The following is a 25,496-nucleotide window of genomic DNA, read 5'->3' on the forward strand; positions in this document are numbered from 1 at the left end:
CACGAGTCCCTCGGCCATCCGGGACTCTCCCTCCTGATTGGCTGAGATATAGCCTTGGCGCCATTGGCTCCCACGGCTGTCAAAGTCAGTGAGTCAATCAGGAGAGAGAGAGAGAGAGAGAGAGAGAGAGAGAGGGCGGGGCCAAATGGCAGCTCCGTGCCTGAATGGAGACACAGAGCTGCAGCACGGCTCGGGTGCCCCCATAGCAAGCTGCTTGCTGTGGGGGCACTCGATAGGAGGGAGGGGCCAGGAACAGGAATGAGAGACCGGAGGAGAGGAGGAGGATCTGTGCTGCTCTGTGCAAAACCAACTGCACAGAGTAGGTAAGAATATCATGTTTTAGAAAAAAAAATACTTTACAATCACCTTAACCACTTCTGGACTGGCAGGATTTACCCCCTTAATGACCAGGACATGTTTTGCAATATAGCACTGCGTTACTTCAACTGACAATTGCGCGGTCGTGCGATGCTGTACCCTAATAAAATTAATGTTCTTTTTTTCCTATAAACAGAGCTTTCTTTTGGTGGTATTTTACCACCTGTGCGATTTTTATTTTTTGCGCTATAAACAAAAAATAGCGACAATTCTGAAAATGTTGATTTTAGGCTAATTTGTATTCTGCTACATATTTTTGGTAAAAAAAATCCCAATAAGTGTATATTGATTGGTTTGCGCAAAAGTTATCGCGTCTACAAACTAGGAGAAAGATTTATGTCATTTTTTTTTTTTTTTTACTAGTAACGTCGGCGATCAGCATTTTTTAGCGGGACTACGACATTGCGGCGGAATGATTAGACACCTAACTGACATTTATGACACTTTTGGGGGGAACATGCTATGCATGAGGGTAGGGACCCATAGTGCAGTGAAATTTACTGAAATCAAAACCAAAATATATTGCACTAATTAGCCATATAAAGAAAAATACAATGAACATAAGCAGCTAGAACAACAGAAGACAGTCTGTGTACAATATTGGAAACAAGAAGTGCAGCTATCCAGTAACCCCTCCACCATGTATAAAAAAAATGTAAAACTTATCAAGAAAGGCTTCAAAGCACTCATTTTGGATAAAAAAAGAGAACATATTTAGTGCCACTTGCCTCCAGAATTCCCACTATGTATTATTTACCGAAAGTGCATTTGGACCCAATACATTCCCCTGGACGTCCTATTGTTAGTGGGATTGATTTCATCGCTTCGTGATTGGGCGCTATACAGATTTTTACTTACAACCTCTTGTTAGATGGAACCTCTCTTTTCTCAAAGATACGATCAGACTATCAGAAAACATCAATATTCAATATTATATATTAGCAACAGCAGATGTAGCTTCTCTATGCACTTGTATTCCTCGTCATCCCTTATTATCCTCTATAGAACATAGTTACATCATTGATCTATTGGAATTTGCCACTGGGCATAACTATTTTTGGTATAATGGCAGTTTCTACCTACAACAAATAGGGGTTGCAATGGGAGCCAAGTTTGCCCCCAGTTTGGCCAACCTATTTATGACCAAATGAGAGGGAGATGTCGTCTATTCCCAGAATAGGTCCAAACTTGTTCTGTGGGCTAGATATATAGATTACATCCTCCTCCTATTTGATGGCAACTATGAATCCCTTGAGGAGTTCTTGGGCTTCCCTAATATGAATGATAGAGTCATCTCTCTGACGTATGAGTCCAGTCGGGAGAAAATCCACTTCCTTCATCTGGAAATAGAAATATCGAATCGACAGTTCAAATTAAAGACCTATTTTAAACCAATGAATCGGAAAGGGTATATCCCTACTGATAGTTTCCATCATAGAGCTTGGTTACAGTCTGTTCCTTGTAGTCAATTTTTATGCCTGCCATGGAACTGTACTGAGGTTCATGATTTTCAACAACAAGCCTTAATTTAAAAACTGAGGTTTATAAATAAAGGCTATGACCCAATCGACCTTGATTTAGTAAAACAGAGAACGGTTGAAGTGGATAGGAATTCTCTCCTAATCGACAACCTCTATCAGAACAATGATGATTCATTCAAATGGTCCTTTTTCACCTCTTTCTCAGTTCAGCATAAACATCTGCTGACTTGTCCCTGTGGTAAACAGTACATGGGCAGAACCATTAGTTCATTCTCTGTAAGGGTAAATGAACACGTAGCAAATATTAAAAAAGGTTTGACCAACCATAGTGTACCTAAACATTAGGGGCACAGAATTTACCATTACAGATCAATATGTTCCTCCTTGGAGGGGGGTTTGCAAACATCATGGGGGTTTCTTGTCTTGAGATTTTATTTTTATATACATGAGCTTCATTCTTACTCTCCATTTGGCCTTAACGCAGAGTGGGACATCAATGCTTTTATTAACACAGCGTAAATTTGTTCCTATGCATTAGCAATTATGTTTTTTAAGACTTAAGAATTTTTATATAAATGCAAATCTTTTTATTGATGTGTATCTGTCTGTTAGAGGCCTTAGTGGGATAGATTGCTTCAGTTATCACCGCTTGGCCAGAGACTAATTTTTAATCTATGTTGCTTATTAATATAACATTTGTTATCCATAATTTACGTTTAATCTTTTTTCACTCACTTGCATAACTAGTCGCTTACCATCTGAGTTTGACTTGGTATTGTGACTACTGGGTTAATTTCCGGTGTCGCGGTACATTCTGTTTCCTAGCAAGGGAGTGGATATACATTCTTTTTTGTAGTTTACAGAGAGGCTTAATGTGCAGCTCTTCCTGTTTAGAGACGAGGCTTGAGTTGTCCTAAACCTGGGTTGAAGACCGGAAGTTCCAAGGTTGATGTATGTCTGCTTCCCGGATTTCACACTGAAAGCGAGGCTTGACACACAAACAGAGAAGGCTATTGTGATGTGAGCTTCGTTTTCATTGTGAGGCTTGACGCTCACGCTTTGGCGCCATCTTGCCTGCCAAGACATTAGGGAGACAACACTCACATCTGAGTCCAGCGGTGTCTTAGGTAATCTATCCTAATTGGGCACCTATTCTTCTATAAATATGCAGTGACAATGAATGACAGCATACCCTAGATGATGTCTTGTTAGACGAACCACGTCAGTGAGCTCCATTTGTGCCATTGCGATCTATGCTGTCTATAGAATTTTTTGAAGGCCTAATTTATTCACTTAACTGCAAGTGTTCTTAATCCTTAAATAAATCCTTTTTGTTATGGTTTTACACTCAATCTTTTTTTTTTTTTTTTTTTAAATATAGCGCTGCATTTCTTGTTTCCAATAGTGAAATTTACTAGTTGTCTCTTCAATGATCAGGTAAGAGACAGGGAAGTAAATAAGTCCATATCCATCCCTCAAATGAGCAGCACAAATGATAACACTATGGATAGACTTATGCCCCATACACACGTGCAGATTATCTGCAGACTTTTGTCTGCAGATTTACCTTTTCTATGTAGTGCAAGGGCCTTTCGGATTGCATACAAATTGAAAGTGTTTAGGTTTGACCTCATATTATATGGTTTTGGTAAGTCTGCAGACAAAAGTCTGCAGATAATCTGCACGTGTGTATGGGGCATTATCCCAAACCCGGTGTCATGCTTTAACAACTACTGTTAATGAAGAACAAACAGTCTAAAGCATGGTGCTTGTCCCAACTCATGTCCTTTACAACTCTAAAAATGTGACATTTAATTACATGATACATTGTGATGTTCTGATGACACTCCTTAACATAACCTCTGGGCTTCATATTCAGTGTTCCAAACAACTGAATCACCCAATCACTCACTCCGATGGGAATGACAGGCGTGCCACTCTCCTCAGACAGGGAACTCCAAACAAATACACATGAAAGAGAAAAGGAGGCGGAAACGCCTAGTGCATTACCCTTGGACACCTTTATAACGTTTATTTGGAGGAATAACCCATATGGAGCTAACCTGGTTCTCTTTGCCCGACACATTGATGACATAATTGTCATCTGGGATGGATCAGATGTAGAGCTATAAAGGGTTTATACAGCACTGCCATAGCAATCCCTTTGGGATCCAGTTCACACACGTGGTCGATAAAGAAAATTTTTTTTTCTGGATTTGGAACTTATGGCAGAGTCAGGTGGACATATAACATCTAAGACCCATTTTGAGCCCACACCAGGCAATTCTTACCTCCATGCCATAGTCATCATCATCCCAGGTGGATACACAATGTCCCCCTGGGCCAGTTTTTCAGGCTGAGACGGAAGTGCACTAAACTCGAGGACTTTAAAGAACAGAGTTTGACATTGATCAAAAGGTTCCAGCAAAAGGGATCCGATGATCAATGCATTCTTACAGTCTATGAGAAGTATAAGCAGGAATACATAGATGGGAAGATTGCAGTCTATGAGAAGTATAAGCAGGAATACATAGATGGGAAGATCGCAAAGATGAACAGACAAAGATATGACGGTGGAGCGAGAGAGGACTAGCAATTTGCACTAAATACAATCAGAAAGCGTTTTCCATCAAGAAAATCCTACAGAAATATTGGGGTATCCTAGAGAAGGACCCACTGCTATCAGGGGCCATTTCAAATAAACCAAAAGTCATATATCGTAGACCCAAAGATCTCAAAAGCTTCATAGCACCAAGCCGAGTCAAACCAAGACACATCTAGCACCAATGTGGATAACTATTTTCGACCAGAAGGGCAACTTTAGATGTGGGGTTCCCAACTGTGGCCTATGCCAGTATATGTGGCATAGGAAAAAGGAGACTGCAGGGACGGATTGACGGGTCCATCCCATCAGACAGTTCATCAAATGCTCCACACAATTTGTGGTGTATTGCCTGGTCTGTCCCTGCGGTCTCCTTTACGTAGGTTGCACCTCACGCATGTTTAGAACACCATTTAGTGAACATAAAAAGAATATCCATAAAGGATTTGACAAGCATTCCCTCTCCTACCACTACCGAGACGCACATGATAAAAAATCCATGGGTCTCAAAGCCTTCGGAATCAAGTCCATTACAGGCTACATGGATGCTGGGCTCAGATTCCAGAACCTGTGCAGCAGAGAGACGTATTGGATTCATCAGCTTGGCTCTTTGGCTCCTAGGAGATTAAACAAGGGATTGGATATCCTTGCGGTAATACAGTACCTTGGGCCTTCTGTCTTTTTGGCTCTTGTGGGAGGGACTGGGGGGGGTATTTGTGGGGGGTATAGTGAGGTAGAGGTGAGTGACCATATCTGCACCTATACATTATGTAGGGGTAGGTTCATTAGAGAGTTTTAACATATTAGTAGGACGAGATATTCGATTATCTGCCCTCTGGGTTGACTTTTTTTCATGTGGGATATTACAAAATCAGATTACAGGATGGTAGTTCTATTTGCAACCATGGTTCTAGCAGGCCTAATAGACTGGACCAGTATAACTAGAGATATATAATCTTTTATATATCTATGTGTATGATACTTTTAATACCAATATAATTTCTACTCTGTATTTGAGTGCAGGTTGTGTGACCGACTAGAAGGCTATAGTTGTGTCGACACAGCTTCTTTTCCTTTGTGCCTGGGTGTGGCCAGCTGGTACGTGTAGTGGGGCGGGTAAGCCACCCCCTCCCTTTTCCTCCTTTTTTCCCTTTTGTTTTCTGTTGGCATACATATGTGTGTACAGTGTATATATATATATGTGTGTATGTCTACACATCTTCTTTATAGCATCCTCATTACCCATATCTATACGTTCCATTCCCATATAATTTGAATTGATTTTAATTATTTAATAATTTTTTAATCACATCCGTTTTTTTATATAGTGTATGTTTGGACGTATACAGTGGTTTCAGTATATCCTCGGTTCATCTGCCGCCCGGCGTGTTCCGCCACTCCGTCTGTGCCATACTCCTATGTGTGGGTGACCATCTCCCCTCCCCGAAATGGCGGCTTGCCTCCTGTCCCACGGGTTCCGGAAGGGAGCTTGAGTTGAGGCTGTGATGCACTTGGCTGAGCTGAGTGTCGAGAGGGGCGGAACTATCCGAGTTTAGATATCACTCTGCCCCCGGATATGACGTGTGGCGGGTTCCGGAGCACAAAACGAGTGGCGTGCGTTCCGGGACCCGGAAGTAGAGATGGCACGGCGTGGGACAGCAGATATGGGGGCTTCCTAGAGGATCGGGGGGACAATCCCTAGCCAGAAAGGATCGCTACAGTGTGGAGATGGCTCCCAGAGTTGGGACACTGATGACATTTTAAGATTGTGAGATGCACTGCTGGGTAAGTGGGGCCTTGGATCCCCCAGGGTCAACCATTACATTGCGATTTGATTCTCCATATATTCATTCATTATTACTATTATTTTTCAATTCATATTTAATTCGCATCAGACCATATGCCATACATTATAAGGCAGTAGAAATATAATTTGGAATCCATCCATATATACTGCTGGTTGGCATAGATACCAATTAGCCCCGCCCATTGCACACAGGGAAAAGGGGAGGGACTTGTGCAAGTGAATCCAGTAAATATTTGGGTCTGCTGAAAGAAAGACCAGCGCTGAGGAAGGGAGCGTGACTCCCGAAATGCGTCAGCGGTCCAATTACAGGGACATGTTCATTTCCACATGTGGTGGACTCATTACATGCGATTTTTGCTCTTTATGTGTGAGTATGTTTTTGGCATTTTAAATAACCTTTTTAAATGCACTAGGTGTTTTTGCCTCCTTTTCTCTTTCATGTTCACATTCAGTGTGATTACATTCTACACTGAGGAAAATGCACTTCTTTTTTTTTTTTAAGTAAACAAGGAAAGCACAAAAATCATGACAACACTACAAACCAACTGTTCAATTTACACAGACTGCATGACAAACATAGCGCCTACCAGTTTGAAAAGTTGTGTACAACATGCAGCAACACTGGCAATTTCTAAAGAACCATATGCTCAGGCATAGAGATTCTACCACCTTTTTTGCAGCACGAGGGTAAGGCTACTTGGCTGTTTCTATCTTTGTAGCTGTAAAATAACGATTTGTAAGCAGTAAAAAGAACGGTTGAACAAGAAATCTCAATTATCTACCGAGGAAACCACAAGTTGACTTTAAAAGTGTTTACTGGGGATTATCGCAACACTGTGCATGCGTGAAGCCGTAACAATATCCGGCAACTGCATTAAAAAGCACTGCAAAGAAAAAAAAATCAACTGCAAAAAATAAAAGAGGATACGGTTCCTCTGAATAGCACACTCTTTCTGTTAAGCCTGATTCACACCAGCAGTAACATGCATTTGTTTATACACATTTAGGGCTAGTTCACATCACATGCGTTCCAATGCTTTTTTTTTTTCTGCATCCACAACTCTTTGAAAGTAGGTTACATATTTTTCAATAGCATAGTTTCCACCAGAGCTTGCAATTCCAGTACTTTCCGATTCCAGAAAAAAAGTAGAATATGCTGCATTTTTCCTGCACAGAACTGTACTGGAATGAGGTAAAATGTATCAAAAAGGCACCGGAATGCACATACACACATCAGTGTAGTAGGACGAGATATTAGATTAGTATCAGTGTAGTACAGTGTAAAAAAATATATATATATATAAGCATCTGGAATGCATACTGAAACGTGTAAACTAGCTCTCAAAAAACATTTGTAAATGCATATAAATATGTGTAACAGTTTTAAATGGTATAATTCACACTTTATGTTCATCTGTAGCTGAATGTAGGCGCATTTGGGACACTTATTTTTACAAAAAAAAATAAAATTTGTGTGTCCAGGAGTAGATTAGATACTCTGAACATATTTTAACACAGGAGAAAGTTATATGGGAAGTAAATAGTTTATTTATACTTTATTAATACCTCACCCAAACCCAGAGTCCTTCTATCCCTCAAATGCCCTTCAAAAGTGCCTCTTCTCCTCTATTAAAGCTTACTGTAGTTAACAATTTTTCTCTAATTTCTTTGTCATACTTCTTTGATGACTTCTCTGCTTGGGTACCCTACTTCCTCTCCTCTAAAATTCCCTTTTTTTTTTTTTTTCTTGTGACTTTAGGGGCCCTTTCACACGGGCGCTCCGTATGTCCGCAAATCATCCTATTTTTTTTGTGGATGATTTGCGGACATAATGTAAGTCAATGGCATTGCGGATGTCAGCGGCATACAATCCGCTGACATCCGATTTTCTTCCTTTCAGTTTCAGTTTGTATTCTCCTGCCTCTACATTCATTTCAACCAGTCCAAGACCCTTTTTCCTCTTGTGAATTGCAGCTCACCACCCAAAAGGGTTAGCTCCACTTGTCTGCACCCTTCCCCTCTCCAATTCTTTTTATTTGGGGGGGGGGGGTAGCGAGTACCTTGACAGGTAACCGCTCCCACTTTAGGCTTAGATCGATGCGGCGATCTAAGACGGAAGGTCAGCTCCCCCTCCTTCCCTTGCTGTCTTCTGGAACACATCACAGGTCCCAGAAGATTACAGGACCATTCCCAAGGCAACCATTCACAAGACAAGAGACTTGCACAATCATTTAAAAAACATGGCAGGTGAAATTTGTGATGAGATCTCTACTGTCCAGATATCTCTTTAAATGTGGGAACACCAACATCAAAGTCTTCTAAAGGTTCAAAGAAGGCTGGAGTAAGGGTCAGAGCTCACACAATTAAAGTCCAAGACAGAAACCACCTATCCAGGTACTGCTTGCATTTTTATGATGAACACTAAGAACACTAAAAACCACCTTATTAGCAAAAGTGAGGAAAGAGGTATTCTGAAGCAATTTAAACGAAATTCGAGCCATCAAGAATCACAAATATTATTACACATAATCGCCAGAAACTAAGCAATCTACCACCAAGTTCAATCAGCCACCTAAATTCGGTCAATTGTGAAGGTGAAAATAGGCTTCAATACGGTTTATTGAAAGATCGATTTAAAATGAAATAGGAATGGGAAAAACCACAGCTATTTCAACAAAAATAATCTGGTTTTTCTATATCATTTGTTTGGGGCAACCTCGATTTTAATTCCATGTAGTCGATTGAAACCAACATTATATGAATTCATATGCTTTGTAATTTTGACAAAGAATGGAATTAAAAGTTTGCTTGCTCTATCAAATTACTATGCATATGTCCAGCTTAAGGGTACTCAATTTATTTTCCAACCCGCTGTAGAAAATACAAAATATTAGAAATGACAATTTGTTCTAGTATAGGTCTATTGACAATTTTCACATTCTAAGTTAGATAGCTTTTTACTTTATAACAAAGTCTGAATCTTCCTATCCGATAAACCTTTGTTATTTAACTTTTCCTTCCTTAAGCTCCAAGCAAACTGTTTTGGTCCCATAACTGGTGGAAGAAAAATAGAAAACAATATCCTTCTTCGCCAGTAGGTGGCAATGAAAAAAATTCTGCCCAATCTATATCATCTTCTAATATTGGCATTTTTACTGACAGTTCTACTGCAATGGAGCTATTTTTTTTAATAAAAAAGGAAAAAACTGTCATGGTTATTGTTTGTGGTAAATACATATATGACCAAACAAACCCACCTGGACATGATCTGCTGAAAAACTTGTTGGCATTTCACCTGGTCCGAATCTTGCTGGCTCAACATCAGCTACAATATTTAGTGATTCTTTTCAGATAAACTAGAAATATAGAGAAGCTATTCTATTCAGCTTAGGTTCTCCAAAAGAAGACTGGGCGCAATGCCAAACCAGCCATAATAAACATGCTGCATGCCACAGCCTCCTCTTTCTTGTTAGCTGTGTCCTTAAAGAACGGGGATTCCTCTACTGTGACCATGATTGCTTTATTCAACTTGGAAACAGGAGGGTCCACCACTGGTGGACTAGCCCACTTTTTTTTAAAAGGGACTCCTCAAAAGGGTAACGTACAGCAAAATGTTTGGGGACCACAAAGGGTAATTTTGGTTGTTCCCATTCCTTACAGGAAAACCTGCCAAAATAAGGCAGATAAGGAAACACCTTTGGAGTACGATGCAACTTGTGCATACCAAACGACACAGCCAAATCCGTGGCTACATCCTCCATTTTTAAAGTCGTGCACTGCAGTGATAAGTGCGTCTACCAGTGCTTTTTCAATGGCTGCTGCGACCATGGAAGAATCATCCTCACTATCATATGGATCAGGGGCGTGATATAAAATCCACCTGGACGGGTCGCGTCCACGGCGGCATCAGGCTCAGAATCAGATGAGACAGCATGAGCAGGGGAAAGTGGTGGATGCCTCCTGGGCCTTTACCCACAGGCCACTTCCACCTGGGGACACTAAGGACTGCAGGACCGCCATCAGTGCAACCATGGGAAGCTGTGATTCCGAGGGACATGACACCTCCATGAGGGGGGTCAGTGGGGGAGATGTGACCCTTAAGCTCCATAAGGAAAGGAAGACCTTGCAGTACAAAAACGATCTTTTGGCACCACCAAGGGATCCCCTCAGGGCTCAGGATATCTATCAGCAGATTGATAGATAACAGGGACCCCCAAAGACTCACCCTACCGACCGGAGGAGCGCCGAGAGTTCGAACCCAGCATCATCATGGATGCTATCCCTGTTCATATGTCTTGGACACAGGAAATGGAAAATAAGGAGGAAGAGAAGAGGAGAGGAGGAGCTTCGGAATCCCCACGAGGCTTCAGTTGTTTCAAGCATCTCCCAGACTAAGGGAAAATGCCCCTGTGACATCATCTGACTACACAAACATGGCCGCCAACTGGAGACCAGCCAGACTAAGGAAAAATGGCCACCATCAGCTACAAACACTGAAGCATGCTGCAAGGATATTTCCTGCACCCTCTGCAAAAGGACCCCCCTCTGAAGGTAGGACAGGTTGAGGGAATACTCTGCTGTGCACTCTGCACCAGTCTCTGCACTGGGACCCCCTGCACTATACCCACACTGCAAACAACAGGGCATGCACCTAGGGGTCTCCTACCCTGGGACCCCTTCAGATTACCAGGGCGGGACACACACTATCCCAGGACCCTTACAGAGAGGGGATAGTGGGGGATACCCCAGGGGTCTCTGCTGCATTCTCTGCCCTGGGACCCCCAACAGACTCTAGGTCCAGACAGAGGGGAATGGGAGTGAGGGTAGCCCAGCTCAGTGAGGGATTTAAGGGTGGGAGGAGGGAACCTACAGGCAGGTCCGACTGTCCGTGGAGGTTACCCGCATCCACCTCAAAGAAAACCACCAAAAGGGGAGAGGGGGGGGGGGGACTGTACTTACCCTTCCATGGTGAGGGTAACGCTCCAGACAGAACTCCTCACCACCGAAGTAGGGGAGCTGTCGGCCAAGGGACCGCTGCGACTCAGACCCAAGTCTGGTTGTATGCAACCCTGCGAGATGTTTAACTCGCGGGCCAACCTCTGTCCATGAGGTTATGTTGCGGCCGACCTAGCGCATAGCTGCGGTCTGCACGCGCTTGCTGGCTGGGCTGGGGGGACCACTGGATCTAGATTATCCAGCCTGTCGCCCAGCCCGGCAGTTGATTGTAGATCTTCCAAGAGAAAACAAAAAAGATGTAAGGAAGGAGAGAATTGCTAGGACCAGAGATCCCAGCCGGAGGCCTAGGTCCTTACTCCTGACTAGACAGATTAAAACTGATTACCTAGAGCAGAGAGGGGGTTTCTATACCAGCTGAAGACAACCCATGGCCATAGCCAGCTGCTCTTTGTTCTGCCTAGTTCTACTCCTGGAGGAGGCAATATAAACCACTACTTATGATTTATTAAGCACTTAGTCCGTCGATGAAAGAAAGAGAAATAAAGATAAGAAAATCAGATGTTGCTTCTGTTCCTAGGACGGACATATAGAAGTGGAGAGTTAATTCTTTTTTAAACTATGCTATGCTTTCTGTACTTGGAAAGAGCAATAGTTTAGAGTAGGTATGCTTAGAGGAGGAAGCAGAAACTTAGAGGTAATGCCATGCTGACCTGGCAGTATTTTTAGCCCGGATACCCAGCATGGTATCTTTGTCAATTGGCCTTTAAACTCAACCACAAATACCAATAATACATTACCTACATAGTAAATTTAGCTGATCTGTGCAATAAAGCCTTTAGTAAACTGAACATTTAATTTAGGGTTAGCAAACAGTTCACATTAATAAAACAAAATAAAAATACAAGTGTTTGGCATGAATGAATTGACCCTTAAAATGTATATTTTAACTTTGAAGATAGATGGTTGAATCAAACACCAGGTACACCTGTGCACATGTCCATCAACAGCAACTGTTATGAGGAGGCACTCAATTTTCCAAATGGATTTGTTATATATTTTACATTATAGGACATAAACAGAGGTGTGACATTTTATGATTAAGGGAGAAGAGAAAGGAGGTGCATCAGGAAATCCAACTGCTGGAGTCCAGTGAGTAACTTAGAACAATCATTAAAAGGTTTCTTTTATGGGTAATTCAGAAAACAGTCTTGTAAAGTAAGCAGTCTGGCTGTAACCTTAATTCCAAAAACTATGTTAGTTGAAATGACATAGAAACAAATCACAAGATTTACATAGATTGGCTTCTATTCATTCAAATATAAAAATAGATTTCCTCACCTGCATGCCCTGAATGCCCGCCAGATATTCCAACTGTTTAGAAGGCTGCACAGAGGACGTGGTGCAAGTCTTGTTGTTCCCTGCAAATCCAATAGCCTCTGCAGTAGGGGAGCTGCCATTTGTCAGGAGCTCCCTGGCAATTGCCGCAGTGCAACTTTGGCCTACTGGAGTGCTAAAATATGAGCTGGATGGTTGGCTCAACTCTTTGGATGACAGATAGTTGACAGCAGGAGCAGGCACCGTTTTACTGCGGCTGGCTTCCATTTCTTGATAGACATCAGGGGAGAGATGCAGTATTCCCTTGGGAGCTAAAGAAAAAAAACAGCTGTAAGTTCTACGACAACAGAAACCATTTCATAACAATAATACAATTGCAATCTCTGCAAAAAAAAAAAAACTGGTAAACCCACAGAAACTACATAGTGGAATAAAACCTAGTTTTTAGTTTTTAACCTAGTTGAGCTTATGAAAATATCTAGCCCATGAATTTTCGTTGAAAGAATCCTGTACTATACTTTAATATGTAGGCTGGCACTGCTCACTTCCTATCATACTAACCTCTTGATTTCAATACTTTGAGTCACTTACCCAAGGACCTGTCTTTCAGGTTGCTTTTGGCCACAAAAGTCTGCATCCACTATTTAAAAGCAGCTCTTAGTACTTTTACTGTTCTAAAGTCAAATACTTCAACTAAAACTACATCTCCCGAAGTCCGACATGTACTACTGATGGTATGAATCTTCGCTATATATAATTAGTAATTTCTAATTGTACAGGTGGTAGTGAGATACTGTAAGTGCTGAGATATATTTTTCTGGTACAATCATTTTTATTGGTAAAAATCAGAAAGAACACCAGAATGGAATTCCCATGCAGAGGGTAAAAGCAATAAGGCACATGAAAAATTGCAATGGGAAGTTCCCAGATACCAGAGAACCAGTGAGGATACCCAGACTGGTGAGGTGCAGAGTAGGAAGAGCATAAGACCACCATGGGGCCCACACCTTGAAAAACTTAGTGTGGGAGTCATGAAGGATGCTGGTCATCTTTCTTTGACTAGTAAGGTTGTAAGGATGATCTTCACCTCTCCGAATTGAACACAGTTTTTTTCCAGGCCCTGGCTATAGCACGTTTGATGGCAATGAAGAAGACCTGGGACTGGGCAATTAAGAAGCACCGACTTTGCATCCTTACGAATAAGGTATGTGGAAAAGTGTGAACAAAAGTCCGAAGACCTTCGACCAGAATCCCACAAGGCGGGAGCAGGAGCACTAAATATGGATCTCTTCTCTGCACTGACCACAACCCTGAAAGGTGCTGAGATATATTTTTGACCACATTTTGGGCAGCAATGAATTGAAGAGCTTTCATTAGCATAGTTTTTAATTCCGATTGTAAAAACCACAGTAGAAAATTAAATTGGGTGACCAAGCTGCATAGCCTAAATGTAGAGGTCAATACACAAGCTATGCTGTCAGGATGGGATACCTCTATCTTAAGGCCCCTTTCACATGGCTCTGTTCCGTCGACGGAACCGTGCTGCCCAGCGGGGGATCGATCCGGCGACCCCCCCACCAAGCAGGTGAATGACAGCTCCGTCTCCGCTCTGTGTGCGGAGACGGAGGTGTCAGATCCCCGCTCTACTCTATGGGGGAATCGGATGAGAACGGACGGATGGAAAATAGGGTTTCTATCCGTCCGGATTTGACAGACAGGATCGGATGTCAGCGGACATGTCTCTATTGACATCCGATGCTCCATAGAGATGCATGGGGCATCCGTTCAGATCCACCTGAAAAACTGACAGGCGGATCTGAATGGTTCGCAAGTGTGAAAGGGGCCTAAGAGTTTTTGAGCATATTCACAAACATTTTTGCAGGCAAGTCCGTTCATGTATAAGTATTTATCTGTGTTTCATCAAGTTTTATGCTTGGTGTTCAGCTTTAAAATAACTGGTGTTTTACAGAAACCGCTGGAAGGTCAGACCGGGTTGCAGGAAAGAGATTTGCTCAATTCCCCCATCAACACAGTCAGTGCTGAAAGGGGAAACTTTCCAGCCAAGCTATTATGTTCTCCCGGCAGGGGAACAGCCACTAGCAATAATCACATGTAAAATTTGAATGGCTGGTTGTACCCAATTTGAATAATCTATCAACTTGGGTACATTCAGCCTGCCCAAACATAGTTCAAATCTCAGCTGGTTCCTGCTTCAAACTATTTATACCCAGCTTAACTCTTTCCCCAAGAGATCCTATTATTTCCTCATTGGGCTCCACCATCATAATTCACTAAGATCATTTTACAAGGCAAAGCCACCTTAAAGACACTTCTTCAGATGTAAGTGACCAAGAGGAGTAGTTAAGAGATGGAAAGAATGGCTTAGCTGCTGACGAAAAGTTAAACGGTGCACATCTTTAACTATGACTGAGACCACACATTTGGCAAAAAAAAGTGTAGTGTTTTTGAAAGAGCCGATGCAGCAGATTACAAAGGTGCAATTACAATAAAAAGTTTTAAAGGAGGTTTGGAAGATTTTGTCCAAAAAGGATGTTGCTATTATGGGTTAAAGCGCTAGAGGTGACTAAGTACCAGTTTGAAATGGAATCCTCTGTAAATTTTAATTAAGGTTGGTACAGACTTAGATAACGGACAAAAGCATGGTAAACTATTGCTGAAAAGGGAAACAGTATGTGATGGTTCTCAATGAAAGGCCTCCATGTGAACAACTGTGATTGATTGTACACACTGCAAAGTGTTTAATAAAGCCAATACCAGGGAGCAGATGTGTGTCTGTTTGATGTATTAATGACGAAAAACAAACATTAGGCATTGGCCTTCCAGCACTTTCCGTGGTTTTGTGTGATCCGCCCAACCATCAAAATGATGTCTAGGATATGGGCTTGGATAAGATTCAGACACATTTAAAAAAAAAAAATCAAAACACAAAAAAGTATATCCTGTGGACTGCATTGTTGGGCAATATCATTTGACTATGACACGGGTAATTTAAAACATGCTTTGTTTACAAAAGTGAAATTCCATTTTCAAGAGTTGTTTTAAGTAATTTTAACATTGCTGCCCGCTATAAAGTCATGTTCCAAATAAAGGCATGCCATTTACTTTGTATGCTTAGTTACATTTTGAATGGAAGCATATGGGACCACCAGTGCAGGCTACCCAAGGATACTGGGACTTGTCCTGCTGGCTGATCATGGGCAGCTTCAGTCAGTTTGGACAGCCAAGTGTACCACTCACAGTTAGAAATCTAATAGGAAAGGAAAGAAATTACATAAACAGAATACTATAAAAAGGTTTGTCTACCCAAAACAGAAACAAGTCTTTGGTATTGGCTGATGAGTTGAATTAACGAATGTCTTTCAAATTTTTAAGCCTCGGATTCCTGCTGTGATACCTCTGTTTCCAAACAGTCACACATGCCTATTCCAAACAGTCACACAGTCCATTTACATAACTTTAATAGAACAAATTCCACGATGTGTTCGCTGAACCATTTACTACAGTCCCTGCTTAGAAGTAACTAACAACCTTATGTTCCTACCACATTTGGACAGGTACAGATGAACCAGTTTTGGATGGAAGCCAATTAAATGATTACAAAGTGGGTTGTAAGGGTGATTGTAGCTGTATTAGTGCACTTGCAACAACACAGTTAAGTACCGTCTGTGAGACTTTGTTTATCTGCACCAACAGTTAAATTTTAAGGGCAAGCTTTGGGGATATACCCCTTCTTCCAAGGTTCAAGGAGTATGGTTTGGATTGTGAAGAAGGGAACACATTGAAAGCTTGTCCTGAAAATGTTAGCGCAAATAAAGCAACACGTTGAGATCCCAACCGTGTCGTTGTAACAGGAAATTCATCCAAACCAAGAAATCCACAAATGAGTGAGGGAACATAGAAAACTGCTTGTAGTCTGTAAAACTGAAAGGAATTAAACCAGGAGCACTAGAGCTGCAGTGTAAGAATAGAAAACTTAAAGGGATTGTAAAGGCAGAAGGATTTTTTTTTTATTATCTTAATGCATTCTATGCATTAAGATGAAAAAAACCTTCTGTGTGCAGCAGCCCCCCTAATACCTACCTGAGCCCATCTTTTTTCAGCAAAGTTGCAGGAGTTTCTCAGCTGCCCGGGACTCCCCTCCTAATTGTCTAATTACTGCTGTCAATCGAAGTCAGTCAGCCATTCAGGAGAGAGAGGGGGCAGGCCGGATCATGGATCCATGTCTGAATGGACACCGGGAGCGGTGACTTGGCTCAGGTGCCTCCATAGCAAGCTGTTTGCTGTGGTGGCCCTCAACAGGAGGGAGAGGACAGGAGCACAGAAGAGGGAACCGAGAAGAGGAGGATCGGGGCCACTCTGCAAAACCAACTGCATAGAGGAAATAAGTAGAACATGTTTATTTATTTATTTTTTTAAACTGAGACTTTACAATCACTTTAAATTGAACTTGTCAGAAAAGGAGAGCTGTCACTGCTGACTTGTTTTTAATGGTGCAAAATCCCGAACGACCACCTACCTATACTCATTTTTCAGTCAATGACCTGCAAGTATGTGCATTTTAGGAGTCCTAACCCCTCATTAGCTACATTGCTTGGTCCACACCTGCAAGTTACTGCATAGCAAAATAAAGATAGGGAAGAAAACCCAAAGTGTGCACTGACCAAATCAGAAATGACAGATCCCACATTTCCTTCCTGACAGGATCCCTCAAAGATGGGTTCACACTTAAAGGTATTTTAAAGCTTTGATTGCTTATTTTTGAAAATAATAAACATGTTATACCTACCTGCTCTGTGTAATGGTTTTGCACAGAGCAACCCCCGAACCTCCTCTTTTGGCGTCCTCCGCTGGCGCTTCTGGCTCCTCATTCTTTACGCATGTCCCCATAGCAAACGGCTTGCTATGTTTGCAGGCTCCATATAAGTCGGGCTATTTGTGTCTACTGACACACACACCGTGGCTCAGCCCGGTCCACCCCCCCCTCTTCCTCACTGGATTTGATTGACATGCCTCCATGTCCAGTGGGGAAAGCAGTGCTGGATCAAGACCGGGCACAGGGATGTATTTAGGTCCTTCTGATCACAGAAAGCTTTTACCTTAAAGTATTTCTAAAGGCTGAATGTTTTTTTACTTTCAAGCATTCTATGCATGAAGGTAAAAAACCTTCGGGGTGCAGCTCCCCCCCCCCCGCCCCACAGTCCTCCTTATACTCACCTTAGCCCAACTACGATCCGGTGATGTGCATGAGAGCAGAAGCTCTTCCAGATCTCTGCCCCTGGAGCAAGCTGCTTGCTATGGGGGCACATAGCAGGGGGAAGGGCCAGCAGCGCCGGTGGAGGACTCGAGAAGAGGAGGATCGGGGCTGCTCTGTGCAAAACCATTGCACATAGCAGGAAAGTATGACATGTTTGTTATTTTATTTTTGTTTGTTTTAAAATTTGAACCTTTACAAACACTTTAATAAAGAGAATGCATTAAGGCAAAAAAAAAAAAAAAACCTACTGCCTTTACAACTACTTTTCATTGACTTGCTTTTCTAGTTAAATCAATGGAAACACATAAAAACGCCTGTTAGTTCATTTTTGCTTTTCACTGAAATATAAATTAATATCTTAAAGCTCCTGTAAAATAAAGACTTTTTTTTACCTGTTCCAGCAGTATTAAACTTTAGCAAAGCCATCTGAAAAACCTTGCATACGCTGCTCGGTGTGCATAACAGCCGATAGGCAGAGGGAAGTATTTATGACAGAAGAGACCTCATTGTTTTCTTCTGTCATCAAAAACCCTAGCTATCAGCAATTTTTTTTATTATTTTTTTTAGTTTAATACTACTCTAAATGTAATAAGTTTGGCTGATCCATGCAGTAATTATTTATCTTTAAAAATTTAAATATCTGTAAAAAGAAGTATGAGAAAGAAAACACTGCGTGCTTCTGTAAACTAAGCCTTACATACTTTATATTTTATATATAGATATCATAGATATTTTATAAACCCACATCATTTATCTGTAAGAGACATATTTTACAAAAGTGTCAGCCAAAGCTTATTTCACAGAAGTCAGATGCTAGGAAACACCTTAACAAACATGCAGTGATCAGTGTGCAGATATTCAGCTGATAAAACATTGGGAAGTCTATCAAAGAGAGAACAAAAAAAAAGCAATCTCTCCCTGCAGGTACAATACACATCTTCACCCTGGGAGGAGGAACTGATTCAAAGGGTGTCAACACAATTTGGTGTTCATTATGCAATCCATGATGCACCCCGCCATGCACATGAATACGTTCAACAGCTCTGCAAAGGATAATCTGGAAATCTACATGGCATATCAAAGGCAGAACACTACCATGCAGGGAAGGCTGGTCTCTAATTTTAGAGCTTGCTTCTAACATTTTCCTGATGAACTACTGTGAAAGGGGACTGGGAAAACAACGTTTAGAATAAAGGACAGATAGCTTTTGTTCTTTGATATAGAAATGACACAAATTATTAAAGCTGAACTCCAGCACTAACAGCACTACCTTTAAGCCTGATACACCCTAAGGGTCCTTTCACACAGGCTTTCCACATGGCAGACTCCGTTTTGCTCAGAGGGGATCGATCCGCCGCTCACTGTGCTGAGACGGACCTGTCAGAGCCTCGCTCTCCTCTATGGGAGATCGGATTAAAACAGACCGCCTGTCCATTTTCATCTGTTTGCATCTGATCCTCCAGACGGATGGGAAATAGGATTACCATACGTCTAGATTTCACGAACAGGATCGGATCGGATAGCAGCAGGTGTCAGCGGATATGACTGCTCCATAGGGCGCATGGAGCGTCTGATCAGGTCCGCCTGGAAAACGGACAGGCGGACCTAAATGGAAAACCCGTGTGAAAGGGGCCTAATAGTTTTTGGATTGAACGAAAAAAACTGTCAGCTCTGGTCGAAGCCGCTGTACTAACCACCCAACGCTACTACAAGCAATCTCCCCCGCTAAGCTGTTGTGTTCTGACAGAAGGCCTGGCTCGCAGTCTCCTCTCTAATTCATCCCAAAGGTGTTCTATCGGGTTGAGGTCAGGACTCTGTGCAGGCCAGTCAAGTTCCTACACCCCAAACTCGCTCATCCATGTCATTATGGACCTTGTTTTGTGCACTGGTGCGCAGTCATGTTGGAACAGGAAGGGGCCATCCCCAAACTGTACACACAAATTTAGGAGCATGAATTTGTCAAAAACGTGTTGGTATGCTGACACCTTAAGAGTTCCCTTTACTGGAACTAAGGGGCCAAGCCCAACCCCTGAAAAGCAACTCCACACCATAATCCCCCCTCCACCAAATGATTTGGACCAGTGCACAAAGCAGGATTCATAAAGACATGGATGAGCGAGTTTGCGGTGAAGGAACTTGACTGGCCTGCACAGAGTCCTCACCTCAACCCGATAGAACACCTTTGGGATGAATTTAGAGTGAAGACTGCGAGCCAGGCCTTCTCATCCACATCAGTGCCTGACCTCACATTTGCGCTTCTGGAAAAATGGTCAAACATTCCCATAGACCAGTGTTTCTCAACTCCGGTCCTCAGGGCACACTAACAGGCCAGATTTTAAGTATTAGCTTGGGGAGATGCAGACTAGAATACTGCAATCACTGAGCAGCAAATGATATCACCTGTGATGTATTTAAGTTTTCTTACAAACCTGGCCTGTTAGTGTGCCCTGAGGACTGGAGTTGAGAACCACTGCCATAGACACACTCCTAAACCTTGTGGACAGCCTTCCCAGAAGAGTTGAAGCTGTTATAGCTGCAAAGGGTGGGTCATCTCAATATTGAACCCTACGTACCAAGACTGGGATACCATTAAAGTTCATGTGCGCGTAAAGGCAGGTGTCCCAATACGTTTGACAATATAGTGTATATATACATGGTTCAAATTTTGGCAGATACCTGACCTAGGTAGAAAATTATTGGCTGAACAGCGACTGCATCCTACCAGATGCTGTCACTTTTTGGGTATTCAGGCAGCTACTGGTGGGGGGTGGGGTGCTGTGGCTGCCTGAACACAATATCAGTCATTGAAGATTTCTTCATTCATGCTGCTTAGCGTGGTGAACAAGTTTAAGTTTGTATGGCTTGCCAAAGTATAATGTGGCCTAAAGGATTTTTTTAAAATATATTTTGTACAAAGATTTAGCATGATTATAACGTTAAGAAAGCATGTATGGGAGACTGTTTTTCATGCATTCAAATATTTATCTTTTTCTCTGTTTGGTTGGGCAATACTGCATTCCCCTTACCTTTGTTCTTGTAGAACAGTCATTTACAATCATAGTGCAGCATTACTAACAGCAAGCATGGACGGCATTCAGAACTAAAAACTATACATATAAAACAAACATCAGAAAAATAATACGTTTAATAAGATATCCTGTCAAACAATTTCAATCCCTGAAAAACCATCTCTTCAGAGAAGCCTATTCTACATTCACTTAACAACTGTACTTTAATTTTCTCCATCACCTCCTCCTCCACAGCTATTACCTTTTGTATCATTTGACCCTCCCTCCTAGACTGTAAGCTTTAAAACATTGAATTGTATTGTAACTATACTGTCTGCCCTCATGTTGTAAAGCGCTGCGCAAACTGTTGGCGCTATATAAATCCTGTATATTAATAATAATGTAGAGCAATTAAAATCCCCTCCTCCCAGTCAGTGTAGCACAAAATTCACCAGGGGTAAGCACCCTCTGTGTACTCCGCTTTGTGTCCCTTTTCTCAGGTAATTAATTTTAAATAGGGGGTAGTTGTTCCTTGTCTGCCACTCCTACAATCCACATATCCCCCTATCTGGGCAATGGCTGCAGCTGTCTCAACTTTGTGATCTTTGACACCATGCATTCTCCTTGAGTTGGTGTGACACATGCTTATAATGTAGTATTTCTTACCGAAGAAGCTCATAACGAAACGCATAGAAGAGACTACTTGTTACAAATCCATAAATTATATTTTGTCACTGCAAATTTCAATGACATTAGCTTATCCTATTGTATAGGATATGTCACAGACCTACTGTATGTACAAGATGTATACACCCTAAAATTGTTTAAAGAGGAAGTAAAGCTTCCCCTGTAACTTGTACCTATAGGTAAGCCTATGGCACATTAAATATCTCCTAAACTTGCACAGTTTAGGAGGTATTTACTTTGCATGCAGCCAGTGACATCACTGGTGCATGCGCTCTGAAGGAACGGCCGACTGTGCCGTTCCTTAAGAGCCCTGTGCCGTTAATGGCAGCTCCCTGCACGGGAGTGACCTCATCGCGCCTCCGGCCACTTAGATGGCCAGAGGAAGCGAACCCGGAAGGAAGACCGGGTATAGATGGACGCCGGGTCAGCAGTGAGCGGGCGGCGCTGCAGGGGCATCGATATAATGAAAGTATTTCATAATGAGCTCATTATGCCTTTGTCTTTCAAGCTTTTTTTTTGGGGGGGGGGGGGGAGGTTTACAACCTCTTTAATTCTACAATATTTTTAATGACTGATACATTTTGTAATAAAGTATCTTTTAAGCATTTACTATGTGCTCTATTTTGTTGGCACCTATAAAATTATATGATTAATGAGTTATATTTAACTTTGTTCCAATACTTGAAAATATGCAGTCACTGAAAAACTTTATTAATATATATATATATATATATATATATATATATATATATATATATAGTCCTTATTATCTGTAATTTTATTCCAGAGTCCTGTATTACCTGATTAAACACACATTCATGGACTACATTTGCCATAATGAATGTAAATAAAAGGTTGCTGCAATCAGCACTTTCTCTACACTATGACAATTTAACATGCTGCACACAAGTGTGGTGTAAATGGGATTAAATGGCAAACACTTTGGAACAATGCTTTAATCACAGGTTTGCATAAGTAAACAGCACATCTTAGCCACCCGGCACAAACATTCTCTGCTGTTGTCAGTGTGCTATTACAGAAATAGGATTAATTCATTCATCTGGAACAAATACATTTCCAATAGTGCAAACCCCAAACTTCCTGTTTTAACTTCAGGCTTAACCGATGTTGGGCTCTTTGACCAAAACCTGAGGCTGGACATTAGTTCCCATTCACACCTGAGCATTTTACAATTTGAAGCTCCAAATTGCTCAACAAGCCAAAACTCATGCTTTTCAACTGTTCATATTTGAGCATTTTGGTTTCTGTAACTCAATGTCAAAGCTCAAAAAGGTACATAAGCTACTTTGGAACTAGAACTGGGCATTTTTTGACCTCTGACTTCAATAACAACATGTGGGAAAAAATCCACAAAAAAGTGTTAAGCATATTTTTAAAAGCTTCCAAAATAAAAGTCTATGGGCCAAAAATGCACGATCCTGTCCTAAAAAAAGCTCCTGAGTAGTACTTTACATGCAAAAAATAAACAAAAAAAAAAAACTCCTCAAAATGTAATACGTATGATACACTCAAGTGTGAATATGCTAAGGGACAGCCTGAGTGTAAAAATAATTTCTTTCAGTTTCCAGCTGTATACATGTTAACATCAAACAATCTGTACCAACAGACGAAATTGATCTTTAAAAAACAATCTACTGGCCATTCATTACTAATATGGTTACTATAAAGACAGTAAGTAACCTGGTCCTACATAAACAACTGCTTTCACGTGCTACAAGTAGATCAAGGGTTGTATCATGTCAGCTGGGAAACACATCGCTGGTTCTATGGTACCTTAGTAGGTCAAAATCACAGGAGGTAGCTAAAGCTGGGTATACACAGCTCAAATTTTGGTCGATTACTGTTAATGTTTGAAACTCAAGCTGTGAGTGGCTCTGCTGACATCATCCGACTCAACATACTTTAATTGAGAAATCGAAGAACCGGGTGGAAAGAAAAGTTGACCGAACAGCAACCGCAGGCAGATGCAATCACTGTTCCGGTATTCTGACAGACATGAGTGCTGGCTGTGAGAGTACAATAGCTGGCAGTGGGATGGTTAATAAATTCTCTTGATCAGAGGAAAATCTTTACATGTTAGTCAGTTTAACCCCTTCCATACCGCAGAACATATGAGGTCCTGGGCTTTCAGTGGAGATATCTGAATGATGCCTGCAGCTACAAGGCATCATTCAGATATCTTTTTTTTTTCTGCTGGTGACTATATTGGCAGTTCAGCTGCTTGATTGTTTTTACAGGCGGCAGGAGGGGGCCCCAGTCATCTCTATGACTCTCGGAGGCCAGGCGCGACATTATGACTTAAAACCCGGCCCCGGGCAGTTGTAAACACTGCCGTGTGTTTGGCTGAAAAGCCTGAAATCGTTTTTTGTTTTTTTTTTAGTCTCAGCCTAGAGGAGATGTGGGGTCTTATAGACCCCACATCTCTCCATAAAGAGGACCTGTCATGCCTTGTTCCTTTTACAAGGGATGTTTACAATTCTTGTAAAAGGAATAAAAGTGATCCAAAAAAAAATGTAAAGGGAAAGTGTAAAAAAAAAAAAAACATTATTAAAGCACCCATCCCCTCGTGCTCGCTCGCAGAAGGGAACGCATAAGTCAGCCGTGTCCGCATTTATGTAAATGACATTTAAACCACACGTGATAGGTGAAAAAAAAAAAAAAACATAAAAAATGCCCCAAACTTGTGTTCAGAGAGAAGTGTACTGGTGTAATTTACGCATAAACGCACATATATGTGTGTAATTTCAGCCTAATGGATAGAACACATTAATGATCTAGCCCAGGGATTCCCAAACTATGGCCCTCCAGTTGTTCAGGAACTACAATTCCCATCATGCCTAGTCATGTCTGTAAATGTCAGAGTTTTACAATGCCTCCTGGGACGTGTAGTTCTGCAACAGCTGCAGGGCCGCAGTTTGGGAATCCCTGATCTAGCCAATAAAATAAATTACGTACAAACATTAAAGTGCATAAATATGCACTGGGCCGAGCATTTTTTACTTGACTTTACTGCCAGCCTGGCTGAATGTGTAAATGGGTATATTTTAATAAGCCTGTGTGCATGTAGCATAATTGTTATAAAACCTCAACAACAAACTTCTGTTATTTTCCCCATTTTGTCCTGTTAAATATACCCCTGTACGTGTCTTGTTCTATTTGTTGAATAAGTGCAAAAATACCTGGCTGATTCTGCCAGAAATCCAGTGCTGTCCCATGTCCTTTGCAGTGTTATCTCAAGCAGTCTTATCAGCTCTGATTAACTTCAAAAAGGTTACCTCTGAACCACAGAACAGCCCCATGTTAGGAAAAGTAGGAGAGGAGGTGTGTGTTCTGTAGCCCTAACACTTCCTGTTTTAGGTTGACAATGCCGATTCTTTATGGAATCCGTACACCGAGTGAGCGTTGTCATCCTAGAACGGGAAGTGTTACTGGGAGGATCATCAGATGAAAATAAAGGGGGAAAAACTGAAATAAATCAAATGCAGCCACTACACTCAAGGACTGATAGGCTGCAATATAAAGGCATTTTTGTTATTTGGTTTCGATACATTTTATTGGAAGTTTGTATTGAAAGAGAAACAGGACTGTCATTGCTGAGTTCCTTGTTACAAATTCTAGTTACCTGGCATCTTGCTTCCATGCCGCTATAGTCTGCCTGAATTCATGTGCTGCAAAATTGTTCCAATCCAATGATTCTGAAAGTGCTCAAACTAAAGGCAGCCAGGGGACTAACATTTTCAAAACCAGGAAGCAACAACAGCCTCATATAACCTTTAATCACAGGCTACTTTTAAACAGATTTTTAAAAGATGACTTTAAAGCACCCCCTGCTCTAGTCTTGTTGTATGATGCTGTACCACTGGGGAATATATTCTTCATCAAATTCATAAATGCCAAAAATTGTTGTCCGTAGAGACTTCACGATGTGTCGTTTTCAGAGTACAAA

The 25,496-nt window shown here is 41.6% G+C and overlaps 1 protein-coding gene across 4 annotated transcripts in view; it reads right to left on the bottom strand.

Annotated features, from left to right (window-relative positions):
• Positions 1 to 25,496, bottom strand: part of STAU2 (staufen double-stranded RNA binding protein 2) — a 559,013-nt gene that overhangs the window by 178,769 nt on the left and 354,748 nt on the right. For all 4 annotated transcript variants that reach the window (XM_082259761.1, XM_082259759.1, XM_082259760.1 and 1 more), the window contains one exon: positions 12,563 to 12,870. In XM_082259761.1, coding sequence (XP_082115887.1) covers positions 12,563 to 12,870 — 308 coding nt within the window. The remainder of the gene's footprint in view (positions 1 to 12,562; positions 12,871 to 25,496) is intronic.

Source organism: Pelophylax lessonae (genome assembly GCF_965119305.1).
Source record: "Pelophylax lessonae genome assembly, chromosome: 5".
NCBI classification, from domain to species: domain Eukaryota; kingdom Metazoa; phylum Chordata; class Amphibia; order Anura; family Ranidae; genus Pelophylax; species Pelophylax lessonae.